The sequence below is a fragment of the Nerophis lumbriciformis genome, linkage group LG26 (assembly GCF_033978685.3).
Source record: "Nerophis lumbriciformis linkage group LG26, RoL_Nlum_v2.1, whole genome shotgun sequence".
NCBI lineage: Eukaryota > Metazoa > Chordata > Actinopteri > Syngnathiformes > Syngnathidae > Nerophis > Nerophis lumbriciformis.
In genome coordinates, this window is record NC_084573.2 from 4,287,869 (window position 1) to 4,303,229 (window position 15,361).

The 15,361-nt window shown below is 33.0% G+C and overlaps 1 protein-coding gene across 2 annotated transcripts in view; it reads right to left on the bottom strand.

Annotated features, from left to right (window-relative positions):
• paplna (papilin a, proteoglycan-like sulfated glycoprotein) overlaps window positions 1-13,996 on the bottom strand; it is a 65,742-nt gene extending 51,746 nt beyond the window's left edge. Inside the window, exons 1-3 of one of the 2 annotated variants that reach the window (XM_061987637.2) lie at window positions 13,891-13,996; window positions 209-268; window positions 28-131 (exon numbers count right to left, since the gene is read on the bottom strand). In XM_061987637.2, the coding sequence (XP_061843621.1) occupies window positions 28-131; window positions 209-259 (155 nt within the window). In that variant the 5' untranslated portion in view covers window positions 260-268; window positions 13,891-13,996. Of the gene's footprint in view, window positions 1-27; window positions 132-208; window positions 269-3,547; window positions 3,630-13,890 lie in introns of those variants that run through there. The other variant, XM_061987638.2, reaches the window with a different exon arrangement.
• Between the last annotated feature and the right edge of the window lie 1,365 nt (window positions 13,997-15,361).

The following is a 15,361-nucleotide window of genomic DNA, read 5'->3' on the forward strand; positions in this document are numbered from 1 at the left end:
TCAAAAGGGGCGGGGCCCTAACGGTACCTGTGAGTGATGCAGCGTCTGCTTCTGACCATCACCCCGCCGCCGCAGGTCCGACTGCATTGTCCGTACGAGCCCCAGGAGTCCCAGCGGTCCTTGCCGGCCGCCTGCACAGGCGATAAGCTTGTTAAGAAAAAAAAAACGACGGTCTCCGTGCTGTGAATACTGCGGCCGTTCAAGTTACCAGGAGAGCTGGCACCAGGACCAGCTGGAGGATTAACGTGAGTGGCATCATCTTTGTTGCCTGCAGGTGAGAAAAAAAGCACAACCGTCAACAACGACGACACACTCGCAAAAAGCTGGGTTGAAAACTACCCAATTTGGACACGAAGGACATTAAAAAAAGCCGCCAAAAGTAAAACAACAACAACAATGAAATGTAGGTCTAAGTGAGACCTACGGAGAGGTTTTTGTTTCATGTCTCTCCGACCTTCCCAGTGGGAGTTACAGGCAGTTTTGTCATTTTTTTCTTCCGAGGAGCAGTTTTTTCTCCGTTTTATTCAAAAATTGCTCTGGAGCGCAATTTTTAAATTTAGGGTTAGGTTTTTTCATTAGATCGCAATTTTTGCCAGTCCTGATGTGTGCGTTCAGTTCGGTGAGTTTTGAAGCGTGTTAAGGGGGTCAAATTGCAGCTCAAAGAGGCAAAAGTGACTGTTTTTAGTACTTTTTTGTCTTGAAGGGGGAATTGCCAACTTCCTGTTGATTTTTGCCCGAGAATATACTATTATGAAATCTAGGTCTAAGTCAGACCTACATAAAGGTTTTTGTTTCATGTCTCTCCGACCTTCCCAGTGGGAGTTACAGGCAGTCTAGTTTTGTTTTTTCCTAGGGGGCGCTAGAGCGCAATTTTGATTTTTGCGGTTCGGTTTTTTCATTAAAAGACAATTTTCGCAGGTCCTGATGGGTGGGTCAAATATGGTGAGTTTTGAAGCATGTTAAGTGGGTCAAATTAGTGCTCAAAGAGGCGGCGGAAGAATAATAAATAATAATAATAATAAAAAATAAAACCTTACAAATTCAATAGGTCCTTATGTCCCATTGTATAAGGACTCCCTTTGGGAGTCCTTATACAATGGGCCATGCGGGCCCTAAAAATATATACACTATGGTGGCCTCTGCGGTGTTCCACACCATTGTCTGCTGGGGTGGAGGGGAGCAGACCCAACAAAGCAACCAAGAGAGCCAACTCCACCCTCGGCCGCCCACCAACTCTTGGCCAGTGTCCAGTGTCTTGGCCTCTGGTTGGGTCAAACAAAAATCTACCCAACTCCTTAGAAATAACCCAGAAATATGACCCAACAGTCCGGACCGAAGGATGACAATTTTGATCTTTTGATCCAGCGTGGCTGGATCATAAGAGACGCCGGAGACGCTTTACCGAACCAAAAGTTGCTTTATTACATGCGAGCGTCATTATTCAGGGCTGCAGTACCTAGGTCAAAAAAATGAAGGACTTCTAACTTGGAGAAGCCAAACCACCAGTTTTATATTCCTCCTTCATCATACTTGCCAACCTTGAGACCTCCGATTTCGGGAGGTGGGGGGTGGGGGGTGGGGGGCGTGGTAGGGGGTGGGGCGGGGCGTGGTTAAGATATATATATATATATATATATATGTATATATATATAAAGAAATACTTGAATTTCAGTGTTCATTTATTTACACATATACACACACATAACACTCATCTACTCATTGTTGAGTTAAGGGTTGAATTGTCCATCCTTGTTCTATTCTCTGTCACTATTTCAGAACACACACATAATACAAATATACATTATAAAATCAATAAGAAAACGGGAGCTCTAATTTGGGAGTCTGAATTAGGATCAGAAGTTCCTATACAAACATTGCGCACTCACGTCGCCTTTTTGTATTGATTACTGCAGCTGTGCACTGGATTCATTCACAAATACAAACCACAACTCACAAACACTTTAGAGTTAGGCTCCACCATCAGAATGTGTACTTAAACTTATAAAGATCACATGGATATTATTCAGTGAGTTGATTCACCAAAACTAACCTGTTATACAGGAGGAAAAAGCACACAGGACGTTTCAATTGTTCACAGACTGGTCGCGCTCATCAGAATGACAAGACACTTCCGGTCTGCAGGTGATAGCATTCAATTGGGAAGAAACGCCCTACTGCCCCCTACTGACCAATGTGAATACTGATAAATGTGTAATGACAGCTCCAAAAACGAATTCAAACCACAAAATAAAATAAATAAATCAACACAAAAATGTGACACATTATGGGTGGGTCACATATGCATGTACAGTAGATGGCAGTATTGTCCTGTTTAAAAGTGTCACAACATTGCTGTTTACGGCAATGTTGTGAACAGGCTGTCAACACGTCACTCCGGTCCGCATGGAGCTGGAGGGGGCGTGGCCTCCAACTCCCCCTGAACTTCGGGAGATTTTCGGGGGGAAATTTGTCCCGGGAGGTTTTCGGGAGAGGCGCTGAATTTCGGGAGTCTCCCGGAAAATCCGGGAGGGTTGGCAGGTGTGTCCTTCATGTCCCTGTATGTGTGTGCTAAGTCAGGAGAGCACAGCATGACCATAAAAGGAGATGTTCGTGTGTAAGTGTCTGGAAAGCAACTGCTTTAAGTCATAACTCAAATGTTGGCGTTTGAGCTAGACAGGTAGTCTTTTCTCAAGGATAGGGCTATCACTTTTGCATACCGAAGTCCCGAGAAGTGATCCAATCCACCCGCGGATGTCAAACTAAGGGGCCTTATCTATTTATGTGCTCAAACTGAAATAGCACTACTTAATTCAACTTGGTGGTTTGCTTTCTCCAAGATGAATATAAACGTTCACCACACGTAGAACATAATATGAGTTGATTAATTCACCTCATGCGTGCCTGAGTAAAGAATGCAACACTTATGTGGGTTTAAAGTGGTTGGTTTTTCTGTAGTTGTGTTTATAGAGTTGTCATCCCAACATTCTTTATTTCTTCATTTCTTACAACTAAATAAATTGCGTTCTTAATTTGTGACTTGTTGCAATGCATTTTCAATTTTCATTTTCTTGCTGGAATTTTTTTTTTTTTTTTTTTTTTTAAGTTTGTGCATGAATGTTCCCACTTTGGGAATACTATATCACTTTTCATCTTTTACGTTGTAGTTTTGTATATTTTCTACTTATCTTTTTACACATGCTTTTTCATTTTATTTTACATTGAGCTCATCTTTTATTTTGCACATTCTACTTCCGGTGGTTTTTCCGACGTGCCTAAATGTTATCTTTTCGACGTTTAACATCATCAAAGTCTTCTTCTTCGAATTGTCCATCTCTTTTCCGTCAAATGTTATTTCCTTCGATTGTTATCTGTTGTTTTTCGCTCGTCACTTTGTATTTTGTACAAAGTTACAGGCTCTTTTACATCGGCGACATTTTGCACTTCCTGCCGTCTTAATTAGTCTTTTTGTACCTCGTTTATTTAGTCGGCTTTCCCACTTTGTTCATTCTTTATCGCCTATTTTAATGTGTACTTGTTATTTTCTTACCTTTGACCATGTTGAACATGTTTGCCTCCGGTCGTTATTATCCGAAGTACTTAAAATGTTACTATTCTGGACCTTGTCGACATTTCCCTCGCGTGTTTATCTCTTCTACTTCCGTGTATCGCTCATCGCCTTTTATTTTGTACATTGGTTGAAATGCCCTACTTCCGGCGGCAGCTCTCGCTTCTACATTCTATAAATAGTTTGACATTTTACATTAGTGATATATTCTACTTCAAGCTGTCTTAATCGCCTCTACTTCCTTAAATATATATTTATATTTTTTGTCTGTACTTAAATTGCTCGTGGAATTTTCATCTTTTATTTTGGTAGAAATGTCCTACTTCCGGCGATAGTTCTCGCTTCCACGTCCTATAAATAGTTTGACATTTTACATTAGTGAAACATTCTACTTCTCGCTGTCTTAATCGCCTCTACTTCCTTAAATATATATTTATATTTTTTGTCTGTACTTAAATTGCTCGTCGCGTTTTCATCTTTTATTTTGTACATTGGTTAAAATGTCCTACTTCCGGCGGAAGTTCTCGCTTCTACGTCCTATAAATAGTTTGATATTTTACATTAGTGATATATTCTACTTCAAGCTGTCTTAATCGCCTCTACTTCCTTAAATATATATTTATATTTTTTGTCTGTACTTAAATTGCTCGTCGCGTTTTCATCTTTTATTTTGTACATTGGTTAAAATGTCCTACTTCCGGCGGAAGTTCTCGCTTCTACGTTCTATAAATAGTTTGACATTTTACATTAGTGATATATTCTACTTCAAGCTGTCTTAATCGCCTCTACTTCCTTAAATATATATTCATATTTTTTGTCTGTACTTAAATTGCTCGTTGCGGTTTCATCTTTTATTTTGTACATTGGTTAAAATGCCCTACTTCCGGCGGTAGTTCTCGCTTCCACGTCCTATAAATAGTTTTACATTCAACATTAGTGATATATTCTACTTCAAGCTGTCTTTATCGCTTCTACTTCCTTAAATATATATTTATATTTTTTGTCTGTACTTAAATTGCTCGTCGCATTTTCATCTTTTATTTTGGTAGAAATGTCCTACTTCCGGTATTAGTTCTCGCTTCCACGTCCTATAAATAGTTTTACATTCAACATTAGTGATATATTCTACTTCAAGCTGTCTTAATCGCCTCTACTTCCTTAAATATATATTTATATTTTTTGTCTGTACTTAAATTGCTTGTCGAATTTTCATCTTTTATTTTGGTAGAAATGTCCTACTTCCGGTAGTAGTTCTCGCTTCCACGTCCTATAAATAGTTTGACATTTTACATTAGTGATATATTCTACTTCCAGCTGTCTTAATCGCCTCTACTTCCTTAAATATATATTTATATTTTTTGTCTGTACTTAAATTGCTCGTCGCATTTTCATCTTTTATTTTGGTAGAAATGTCCTACTTCCGGTAGTAGTTCTCGCTTCCACGTCCTATGAATAGTTTGACATTTTACATTAGTGATATATTCTACTTCAAGCTGTCTTAATCGCCTCGACTTCCTTAAATATTGCCTTTTTTTGTCCGTACTTAAATTGCTCGTCGCGTTTTCATCTTTTATTTTGGTATAATTGTCCTACTTCCGGCGGTAGTTCTCGCTTCTACGTTCTATAAATAGTTTGACATTTTACATTAGTGATATATTCTACTTCAAGCTGTCTTAATCGCCTCTACTTCCTTAAATATATATTTATATTTTTTGTCTGTACTTAAATTGCTCGTCGCGTTTTCATCTTTTATTTTGTACATTGGTTGAAATGCCCTACTTCCGGCGGTAGTTCTCGCTTCCACGTCCTATAAATAGTTTGACATTTTACATTAGTGATAAATTCTACTTCAAGCTGTCTTAATCGCCTCGACTTCCTTAAATATTGCCTTTTTTGTCCGTACTTAAATTGCTCGTCGCATTTTCATCTTTTATTTTGGTAGAAATGTCCTACTTCCGGTAGTAGTTCTCGCTTCCACGTCCTATAAATAGTTTGACATTTTACATTAGTGATATATTCTACTTCCAGCTGTCTTAATCGCCTCTACTTCCTTAAATATATATTTATATTTTTTGTCTGTACTTAAATTGCTTGTCGCATTTTCATCTTTTATTTTGGTAGAAATGTCCTACTTCCGGTAGTAGTTCTCGCTTCCACGTCCTATAAATAGTTTGACATTTTACATTAGTGATATATTCTACTTCAAGCTGTCTTAATCGCTTCTACTTCCTTAAATATATATTTATATTTTTTGTCTGTACTTAAATTGCTCGTCGCGTTTTCATCTTTTATTTTGTACATTGGTTAAAATGTCCTACTTCCGGCGGTAGTTCTCGCTTCTACGTCCTATAAATAGTTTTACATTTTACATTAGTGACACATTCTACTTCTCGCTGTCTTAATCGCCTCGACTTCCTTAAATATTGTCTTTTTTGTCCGTACTTAAATTGCTCTTCGCGTTTCCATCTTTTATTTTGGTAGAAATGTCCTACTTCCGGTAGTAGTTCGCGCTTCCACATCCTATGAATAGTTTGACATTTTACATTAGTGATATATTCTACTTCAAGCTGTCTTAATCGCATCTACTTCCTTAAATATATATTTATATTTTTTGTCTGTACTTAAATTGCTCGTGGAATTTTCATCTTTTATTTTGGTAGAAATGTCCTACTTCCGGCAATAGTTCTCGCTTCCACGTCCTATAAATAGTTTGACATTTTATATTAGTGAAACATTCTACTTCTCGCTGTCTTAATCGCCTCGACTTCCTTAAATATTGTCTTTTTTGTCCGTACTTAAATTGCTCTTCGCGTTTCCATCTTTTATTTTGGTAGAAATGTCCTACTTCCGGTAGTAGTTCGCGCTTCCACATCCTATAAATAGTTTGACATTTTACATTAGTGATATATTCTACTTCAAGCTGTCTTAATCGCATCTACTTCCTTAAATATATATTTATATTTTTTGTCTGTACTTAAATTGCTCGTCGCATTTTCATCTTTTATTTTGGTAGAAATGTCCTACTTCCGGTATTAGTTCGCGCTTCCACGTCCTATAAATAGTTTTACATTCAACATTAGTGATATATTCTACTTCAAGCTGTCTTAATCGCATCTACTTCCTTAAATATATATTTATATTTTTTGTCTGTACTTAAATTGCTTGTCGAATTTTCATCTTTTATTTTGGTAGAAATGTCCTACTTCCGGTATTAGTTCTCGCTTCCACGTCCTATAAATAGTTTGACATTTTACATTAGTGATATATTCTACTTCAAGCTGTCTTAATCGCCTCTACTTCCTTAAATATATATATATTTTGTCTGTACTTAAATTGCTCGTCGTATTTTCATCTTTTATTTTGGTAGAAATGTCCTACTTCCGGCGGAAGTTCCCGCTTCCACGTCCTATAAATAGTTTGACATTTTACATTAGTGACATATTCTACTTCAAGCTGTCTTAATCGCCTCTACTTCCTTAAATATATATTTATATTTTTTGTCTGTACTTAAATTGCTCGTCGCATTTTCATCTTTTATTTTGGTAGAAATGTCCTACTTCCGGTATTAGTTCTTCCTTCCACGTCCTATAAATAGTTTGACATTTTACATTAGTGATAAATTCTACTTCAAGCTGTCTTAATCGCCTCTACTTCCTTAAATATATATTTATATTTTTTGTCTGTACTTAAATTGCTCGTCGCATTTTCATCTTTTATTTTGGTAGAAATGTCCTACTTCCGGTAGTAGTTCTCGCTTCCACGTCCTATAAATAGTTTGACATTTTACATTAGTGATATATTCTACTTCAAGCTGTCTTAATCGCATCTACTTCCTTAAATATATATTTATATTTTTTGTCTGTACTTAAATTGCTCGTCGTATTTTCATCTTTTATTTTGGTAGAAATGTCCTACTTCCGGTAGTAGTTCTCGCTTCCACGTCCTATAAATAGTTTGACATTTTACATTAGTGACATATTCTACTTCCAGTGGTCTTAATCGCCTCTACTTCCTTAAATATTGTCTTTTTTTGTCTGTACTTCAAATTGCTCGTCAGTATTCAAGGACAACTTTAAAACAAATGTGTATATCAGTGGTGGGGGTTAAACTATGGAATTCTCTTTACAATGAGAGAAAAGATTGTAAAAAAATATATTCCAATTAAAGAAAATATATATAAAGACAGAACAACAAGATCATATGGACAGCCGTAAGTGTTTACATTTTGCTTTATATTTATTATTTTACTTATTTTTTGTCTGGTTTTGTATCATCCCGTGAGGTGTATATTTTTTTGTTCGGTTTGAACTTCATTCATTTTTTTTGTGTGTATTTTTTGTTTGTTTTCATTATATTTGGATGTATTTGTTTGGTTTGTATGCTTGTGTATGTGGGCTACTTATTATGTTGAAGGGGGCAGGAAATAAGATTTTCTTCATCTGGAAGGCGGGTTACACCCTGGACAAGTTGTATAGTTGTTTAAAAATTTCAGAATTTTGCTCTTTTTTTCTGACATTTTTACTTTTATTTATTTTTACTTTTTTTAATTTCAGAATTTTGCTCTTTTTTCCCCGACATTTTTACTGTTATTTTTTCTTTCTTGTTTAAAAAATTTCCGAATTTTGCTCTTTTTTCTGACATTTTTACTGTTTTTTTTGTTTAAAATTTCAGAATTTTGCTCTTTTTTCCCCCAAATTTTTACTGTTATTTTTTTGTTTAAAATTTTCAGAAGTTAGCTTTTTTTCAGATATTTTGACTGTTTTTTTTGTTTAAAAATTTCAGAATTTTTTCACTTTTTTTCCGACATTTTTACTGTTATTTTTTTGTTGTTTAAAAATTTCCGAATTTTCATCTTTTTTTTCCAATATTTTTAGTTATTTTTTGTTTGTTTAAAAATGTCAGAATTTTACTTTTATTTTTCGACATTTTTACTGTTATATTTTTTGTTGTTTAAAAATGTCAGAATTTTGCTCCTTTTTTCCAACATTTTTACTGTTTATTTTATTTCTTTATTTTTTAAATATGTGTTTTGTTGTTAGAGTTTAATTGTCTATTGGTCAAAAATGCACATCAATGAAGGAGATAAATAAAAATGAAACAAAAAAACATTGGTAGAAATGTCCTATTTCCGGCGGTAGTTCTCGCTTCTACGTCCTATAAATAGTTTGACATTTTACATTAGTGGCATATTCTACTTCCAGCTGTCTTAATCGCCTCTACTTCCTTAAATATTGTCTTTTTTTGTCTGTACTTCCAATTGCTCGTCAGTATTCAAGGACAACTTTAAAACAAATGTGTATATCAGTGGTGGGGGTTAAACTATGGAATTCTCTTTACAATGAGAGAAAAGATTGTAAAAATATATTCCAATCAAAGAAAATATATATAAAGACAGAACAACAAGATCATATGGACAGCCATAAGTGTTTACATTTTGCTTTATATTTATTATTTTACTTATTTTTTGTCTGGTTTTGTATCATCCCGTGAAGTGTATATTTTTTTGTTCGGTTTGAACTTCATTCATTTTTTTTGTGTGTATTTTTTGTTTGTTTTCATTATATTTGGATGTATTTGTTTGGTTTGTATGCTTGTGTATGTGGGCTACTTATTATGTTGAAGGGGGCAGGAAATAAGATTTTCTTCATCCTGAAGGCGGGATAATGGACAAGTTGTATAATTGTTTAAAAATTTCAGAATTTTGCTCTTTTTTTCCCGACATTTTTACTTTTATTTATTTTTACTTTTTTTAATTTCAGAATTTTGCTCTTTTTTCCCGACATTTTTACTGTTATTTTTTCTTTCTTGTTTAAAATTTTTTCGAATTTTGCTCTTTTTTCTGACATTTTACTGTTTTTTTTGTTTAAAATTTCAGAATTTTGCTCTTTTTTTCCCGAAATTTTTACTGGTATTTTTTTGTTTAAAATTTTCAGAAGTTAGCTTTTTTTCCAGATATTTTGACTGTTTTTTTTGTTTAAAAATTTCAGAATTGTTTCACTTTTTTTCCGACATTTTTACTGTTATTTTTTTTGTTGTTTAAAAATTTCCGAATTTTCATCTTTTTTTCCAATATTTTTCCAGTTATTTTTTGTTTGTTTAAAAATTTCAGAATTTTGCTTTTATTTTTCGACATTTTTACTGTTATATTTTTTGTTGTTTAAAAATGTCAGAATTTTGCTCCTTTTTCCCAACATTTTTACTGTTTATTTTATTTATTTATTTTTTAAATATGTGTTTTGTTGTTAGAGTTTAATTGTCTATTGGTCAAAAATGCACATCAATGAAGGAGATAAATAAAAATGAAACAAAAAAACATTGGTAGAAATGTCCTATTTCCGGCGGTAGTTCCCGCTTCCACGTCCTATAAATAGTTTAACATTTTACATTAGTGGCATATTCTACTTCCAGTGGTCTTAATCGCTTCCACTTCCTTAAATATTGTCTTTTTTTGTCTGTACTTAAAATTGCTCGTCAGTATTCAAGGACAACTTTAAAACAAATGTGTATATCAGTGGTGGGGGTTAAACTATGGAATTCTCTTTACAATGAGAGAAAAGATTGTAAAAATATATTCCAATTAAAGAAAATATATATAAAGACAGAACAATAAGATCATATGGACAGCCGTAAGTGTTTACATTTTGCTTTATATTTATTATTTTACTTATTTTTTGTCTGGTTTTCTTTCATCCCGTGAAGTGTATATTTTTTTGTTTGGTTTGAACTTCATTCATTTTTTGTGTGTGTATTTTTTGTTTGTTTTCATTATATTTGGATGTATTTGTTTGGTTTGTATGCTTGTGTATGTGGGCTACTTATTATGTTGAAATGGGCAGGAAATAAGATTTTCTTCATCCTGAAGGCGGGTTACACCCTGGACAAGTTGTATAATTGTTTAAAAATTTCAGAATTTTGCTCTTTTTTTCCGACATTTTTACTTTTATTTATTTTTACTTTTTTTAATTTCAGAATTTTGCTCTTTTTTCCCGACATTTTTACTGTTATTTTTTCTTTCTTGTTTAAAAAATTTCCGAATTTTGCTCTTTTTCTGACATTTTTACTGTTTTTTTTGTTTAAAATTTCAGAATTTTGCTCTTTTTTCCCCGAAATTTTTACTGTTATTTTTTTGTTTAAAATTTTCAGAAGTTAGCTTTTTTTCAGATATTTTGACTGTTTTTTTTGTTTAAAAATTTCAGAATTTTTTTTACTTTTTTCCGACATTTTTACTGTAATTCTTTTTTTGTTTAAAAATTTCCGAATTTTCATCTTTTTTTTCCAATATTTTTACAGTTATTTTCTGTTTGTTTAAAAATTTCAGAATTTTACTTTTATTTTTCGACATTTTTACTGTTATATTTTTTGTTGTTTAAAAATGTCAGAATTTTGCTCCTTTTTTCCAACATTTTTACTGTTTATTTCATTTATTTATTTTTTAAATATGTGTTTTGTTGTTAGAGTTTAATTGTCTATTGGTCAAAAATGCACATCAATGAAGGAGATAAATAAAAATAAAACAAAAAAACATTGGTAGAAATGTCCTATTTCCGGCGGTAGTTCCCGCTTCCATGTCCTATAAATAGTTTGACATTTTACATTAGTGATATATTCTACTTCCAGTGGTCTTAATCGCTTCCACTTCCTTAAATATTGCCTTTTTTTGTCTGTACTTAAAATTGCTCGTCAATATTCAAGGACAACTTTAAAACAAATGTGTATATCAGTGGTGGGGGTTAAACTATGGAATTCTCTTAACAATGAGAGAAAAGATTGTAAAAATATATTCCAATTAAAGAAAATATATATAAAGACAGAACAACAAGATCATATGGACAGCCGTAAGTGTTTACATTTTGCTTTATATTTATTATTTTACTTATTTTTTGTCTGGTTTTGTATCATCCCGTGAAGTGTATATTTTTTTGTTCGGTTTGAACTTTTTTTGTGTGTATTTTTTGTTTGTTTTCATTATATTTGGATGTATTTGTTTGGTTTGTATGCTTGTGCATGTGGGCTACTTATTATGTTGAAGGGGGCAGGAAATAAGATTTTCTTCATCCTGAAGGCGGGTTACACCCTGGACAAGTTGTATGATTGTTTAAAAATTTCAGAATTTTGCTCTTTTTTTCCGACATTTTTACTTTTATTTATTTTTACTTTTTTTAATTTCAGAATTTTGCTCTTTTTCCCCCGACATTTTTACTGTTATTTTTTCTTTCTTGTTTAAAAAATTTCCGAATTTTGCTCTTTTTTCTGACATTTTTACTGTTTTTTTTGTTTAAAATTTCAGAATTTTGCTCTTTTTCCCCCGAAATTTTTACTGTTATTTTTTTGTTTAAAATTTTGAGAAGTTAGCTTTTTTTCAGATATTTTGACTGTTTTTTTGTTTAAAAATTTCAGAATTTTTTTCACTTTTTTCCCGACATTTTTACTGTTATTTTTTTTGTTGTTTACAAATTTCCGAATTTTCATCTTTTTTTCCAATATTTTTACAGTTATTTTTTGTTTGTTTAAAAATTTCAGAATTTTGCTTTTATTTTTCGACATTTTTACTGTTATATTTTTTGTTGTTTAAAAATGTCAGAATTTTGCTCCTTTTTTCCAACATTTTTACTGTTTATTTTATTTATTTATTTTTTAAATATGTGTTTTGTTGTTAGAGTTTAATTGTCTATTGGTCAAAAATGCACATCAATGAAGGAGATAAATAAAAATGAAACAAAAGAACATTGGTAGAAATGTCCTATTTCCGGCGGTAGTTCCCGCTTCTACGTCCTATAAATAGTTTGATATTTTACATTAGTGATATATTCTACTTCCAGCTGTCTTAATCGCCTCTACTTCCTTAAATATTGTCTTTTTTTGTCTGTACTTAAAATTGCTCGTCAGTATTCAAGGACAACTTTAAAACAAATGTGTATATCAGTGGTGGAATTCTCTTTTCAATGAGAGAAAAGATTGTAAAAATATATTCCAATTAAAGAAAATATATATAAAGACAGAACAACAAGATCATATGGACAGCCGTAAGTGTTTACATTTTGCTTTATATTTATTATTTTACTTATTTTTTTGTCTGGTTTTGTATCATCCCGTGAAGTGTATATTTTTTTGTTCGGTTTGAACTTCATTCATTTTTTTTGTGTGTATTTTTTGTTTGTTTTCATTATATTTGGATGTATTTGTTTGGTTTGTATGCTTGTGTATGTGGGCTACTTATTATGTTGAAGGGGGCAGGAAATAAGATTTTCTTCATCCTGAAGGCGGGTTACACCCTGGACAAGTTGTATAATTGTTTAAAAATTTCAGAATTTTGCTCTTTTTTTCCGACATTTTTACTTTTTTTAATTTCAGAATTTTGCTCTTTTTTCCCGACATTTTTACTGTTATTTTTTCTTTCTTGTTTAAAACATTTCCGAATTTTGCTCTTTTTTCTGACATTTTTACTGTTTTTTTTTGTTTAAAATTTCAGAATTTTGCTCTTTTTTCCCCAAAATTTTTACTGTTATTTTTTTGTTTAAAATTTTCAGAAGTTAGCTTTTTTTCAGATATTTTGACTGTTTTTTTTGTTTAAAAATTTCAGAATTTTTTTTACTTTTTTCCGACATTTTTACTGTTATATTTTTTGTTGTTTAAAAATGTCAGAATTTTGCTTCTTTTTTCCAACATTTTTACTGTTTATTTTATTTATTTATTTTTTAAATATGTGTTTTGTTGTTAGAGTTTAATTGTCTATTGGTCAAAAATGCACATCAATGAAGGAGATAAATAAAAATGAAACAAAAAAAACATTGTCAGAAATGTCCTACTTCCGGCGGTAGTTCCCGCTTCCACGTCCTATAAATAGTTTGACATTTTACATTAGTGGCATATTCTACTTCCAGTGGTCTTAATCGCTTCCACTTCCTTAAATATTGTCTTTTTTTGTCTGTACTTAAATTGCTCGTCGTACTGTGCATCTTTTATTTTGTACATTGTTGACATATTCTACTTCCGGCGGTAGTTCTCGCTTCTCCGTCCTATAGTTTAACATTTTACATGAGTGACATATTCTACTTCCAGTGGTCTTAATCGCTTCTACTTCCTTAAATATTGTCTTTTTTTTGTCTGTACTTAAATTGCTCGTCGTGTGTGCATCTTTTATTTTGTACATTGTTGACATCTTCTACTTCCGGTAGTAGTCTACGCCGTGCTGAAACAAGGTGAAAAACGTGCGCATGCCCAGTATGTTTATGTTTGTTTTACAACTTTATAGCACAAAAAAAAAGTTTTGAGAATGTGAGCGATGAGGTGCTGCGGGTGCTGCGGGTGCTGCGGGTGCTACTCACCGGGCTTGGCGCTCTTAAAGGCGGATCCTCTTCGGTGTGTGTTCCGCAGGAAGGACGTGGAGAGACTTCCAGCTGGACTCGGTCCGGCAGATGGCTCCAAAAAGAGCTGAGGTGTCCTCATATATGCGGGGGGGGGGTGAGGAGGGGTTCTGGGGGGTGGGTGACGTCACGTGGACATAAGTGGTCCTGCCCACCCTGGCTGTGACCAAGTCGCTTATTATGGCGCGCGTCCATGTGGCCGCGTGCATGAGTAATGTCAGGGTGATCCAAGTTGAGGCAAACTTTTATTTTTTTTAATTTTTCCTGTGAGTGTCAACTACTTTCTGTTTGGCTGCTATGATGACGTCATTCTACTGTCATTTAGTCATCTCTCTCCAAACCTCACTTTCAAGCTGCTCATTTCACGCCTTTGAAGTCGTCACACGCCGCAATTAATATAAATATAAATACACGCCACGTTGGAAATGAGCGTGCGTGTGATTTTGCCGTGGGAACCGTTGCAAAACACAACAACACGTATCCCTCAAAAACTCGCTTCAGTGATATTCCACTCACGTGCGCGTCTATATAGTCCATCCATCCATCCATTTCCTACCGCTTATTCCCCCAGAAAACATTCACGATAGTAATATCGTTCCGATCCGATACCGAGTAAGATTCAGGCTGGTATCGGCGATATCGAGCCGATAATGATACTTTGCTCAAAAAGCTAAAAAAAAAAGTTCCTTATTTTTTAAATAACATATATAGCAACAACAACAACAAAAAAACAGGAAAAATGTCAGAAAAAAAGAGACGAATTCAGAAATTTTTAAACAACAACAAAATAATAACAGTAAAAATGTCGTAAAAAAAACAGCAAAATTCAGAAATTTTTAAACAAAAAAAAACAAACAGTAAAAATGTCAGGAAAAAAAGAGCCAAATTCAGACATTTTTAAACAAAAAAATTACAGTAAAAATGTCGGAAAAAAGAGCAACATTCTGAAATTTTTAAGCAAACAAAAAAAAAGAAGTAAAAATGTCACAAAAAAGAGCAAAATTCTAAAATTTAACACAAAAAAACCCCAGTAAAAATGTCGGACAAAAATAAATAAACTCTGAAATTTTTAAACAAAAAAACCCAGTAAAAATGTCGGAAAAAAAGAGCAAAATTCTGAAAAAAAAAAAAGTAAAGATGTCGGAAAAAAAGAGCAAATTTATGACATTTTTAAACAACAACAAAAATAACAGTAAAAATGTCGGAAAAAAAGAGCACAATTCTGAATTTTTTTAACAAAAAAATAACAGTTTTTAAAGAAAAAAAACAACAGTAAAAATGTCGGGGAAAAAAGCTAAATTCTGACATTTTTAAACAACAAAAAATATAACAGTAAAAATGTTGAAAAATAAAAGCAAAATTCTGAAATAAAAAACAAAACAAAAAATAACTGTAAAAATATTGGTATAAAAAGATACAAATTCGGAAATTT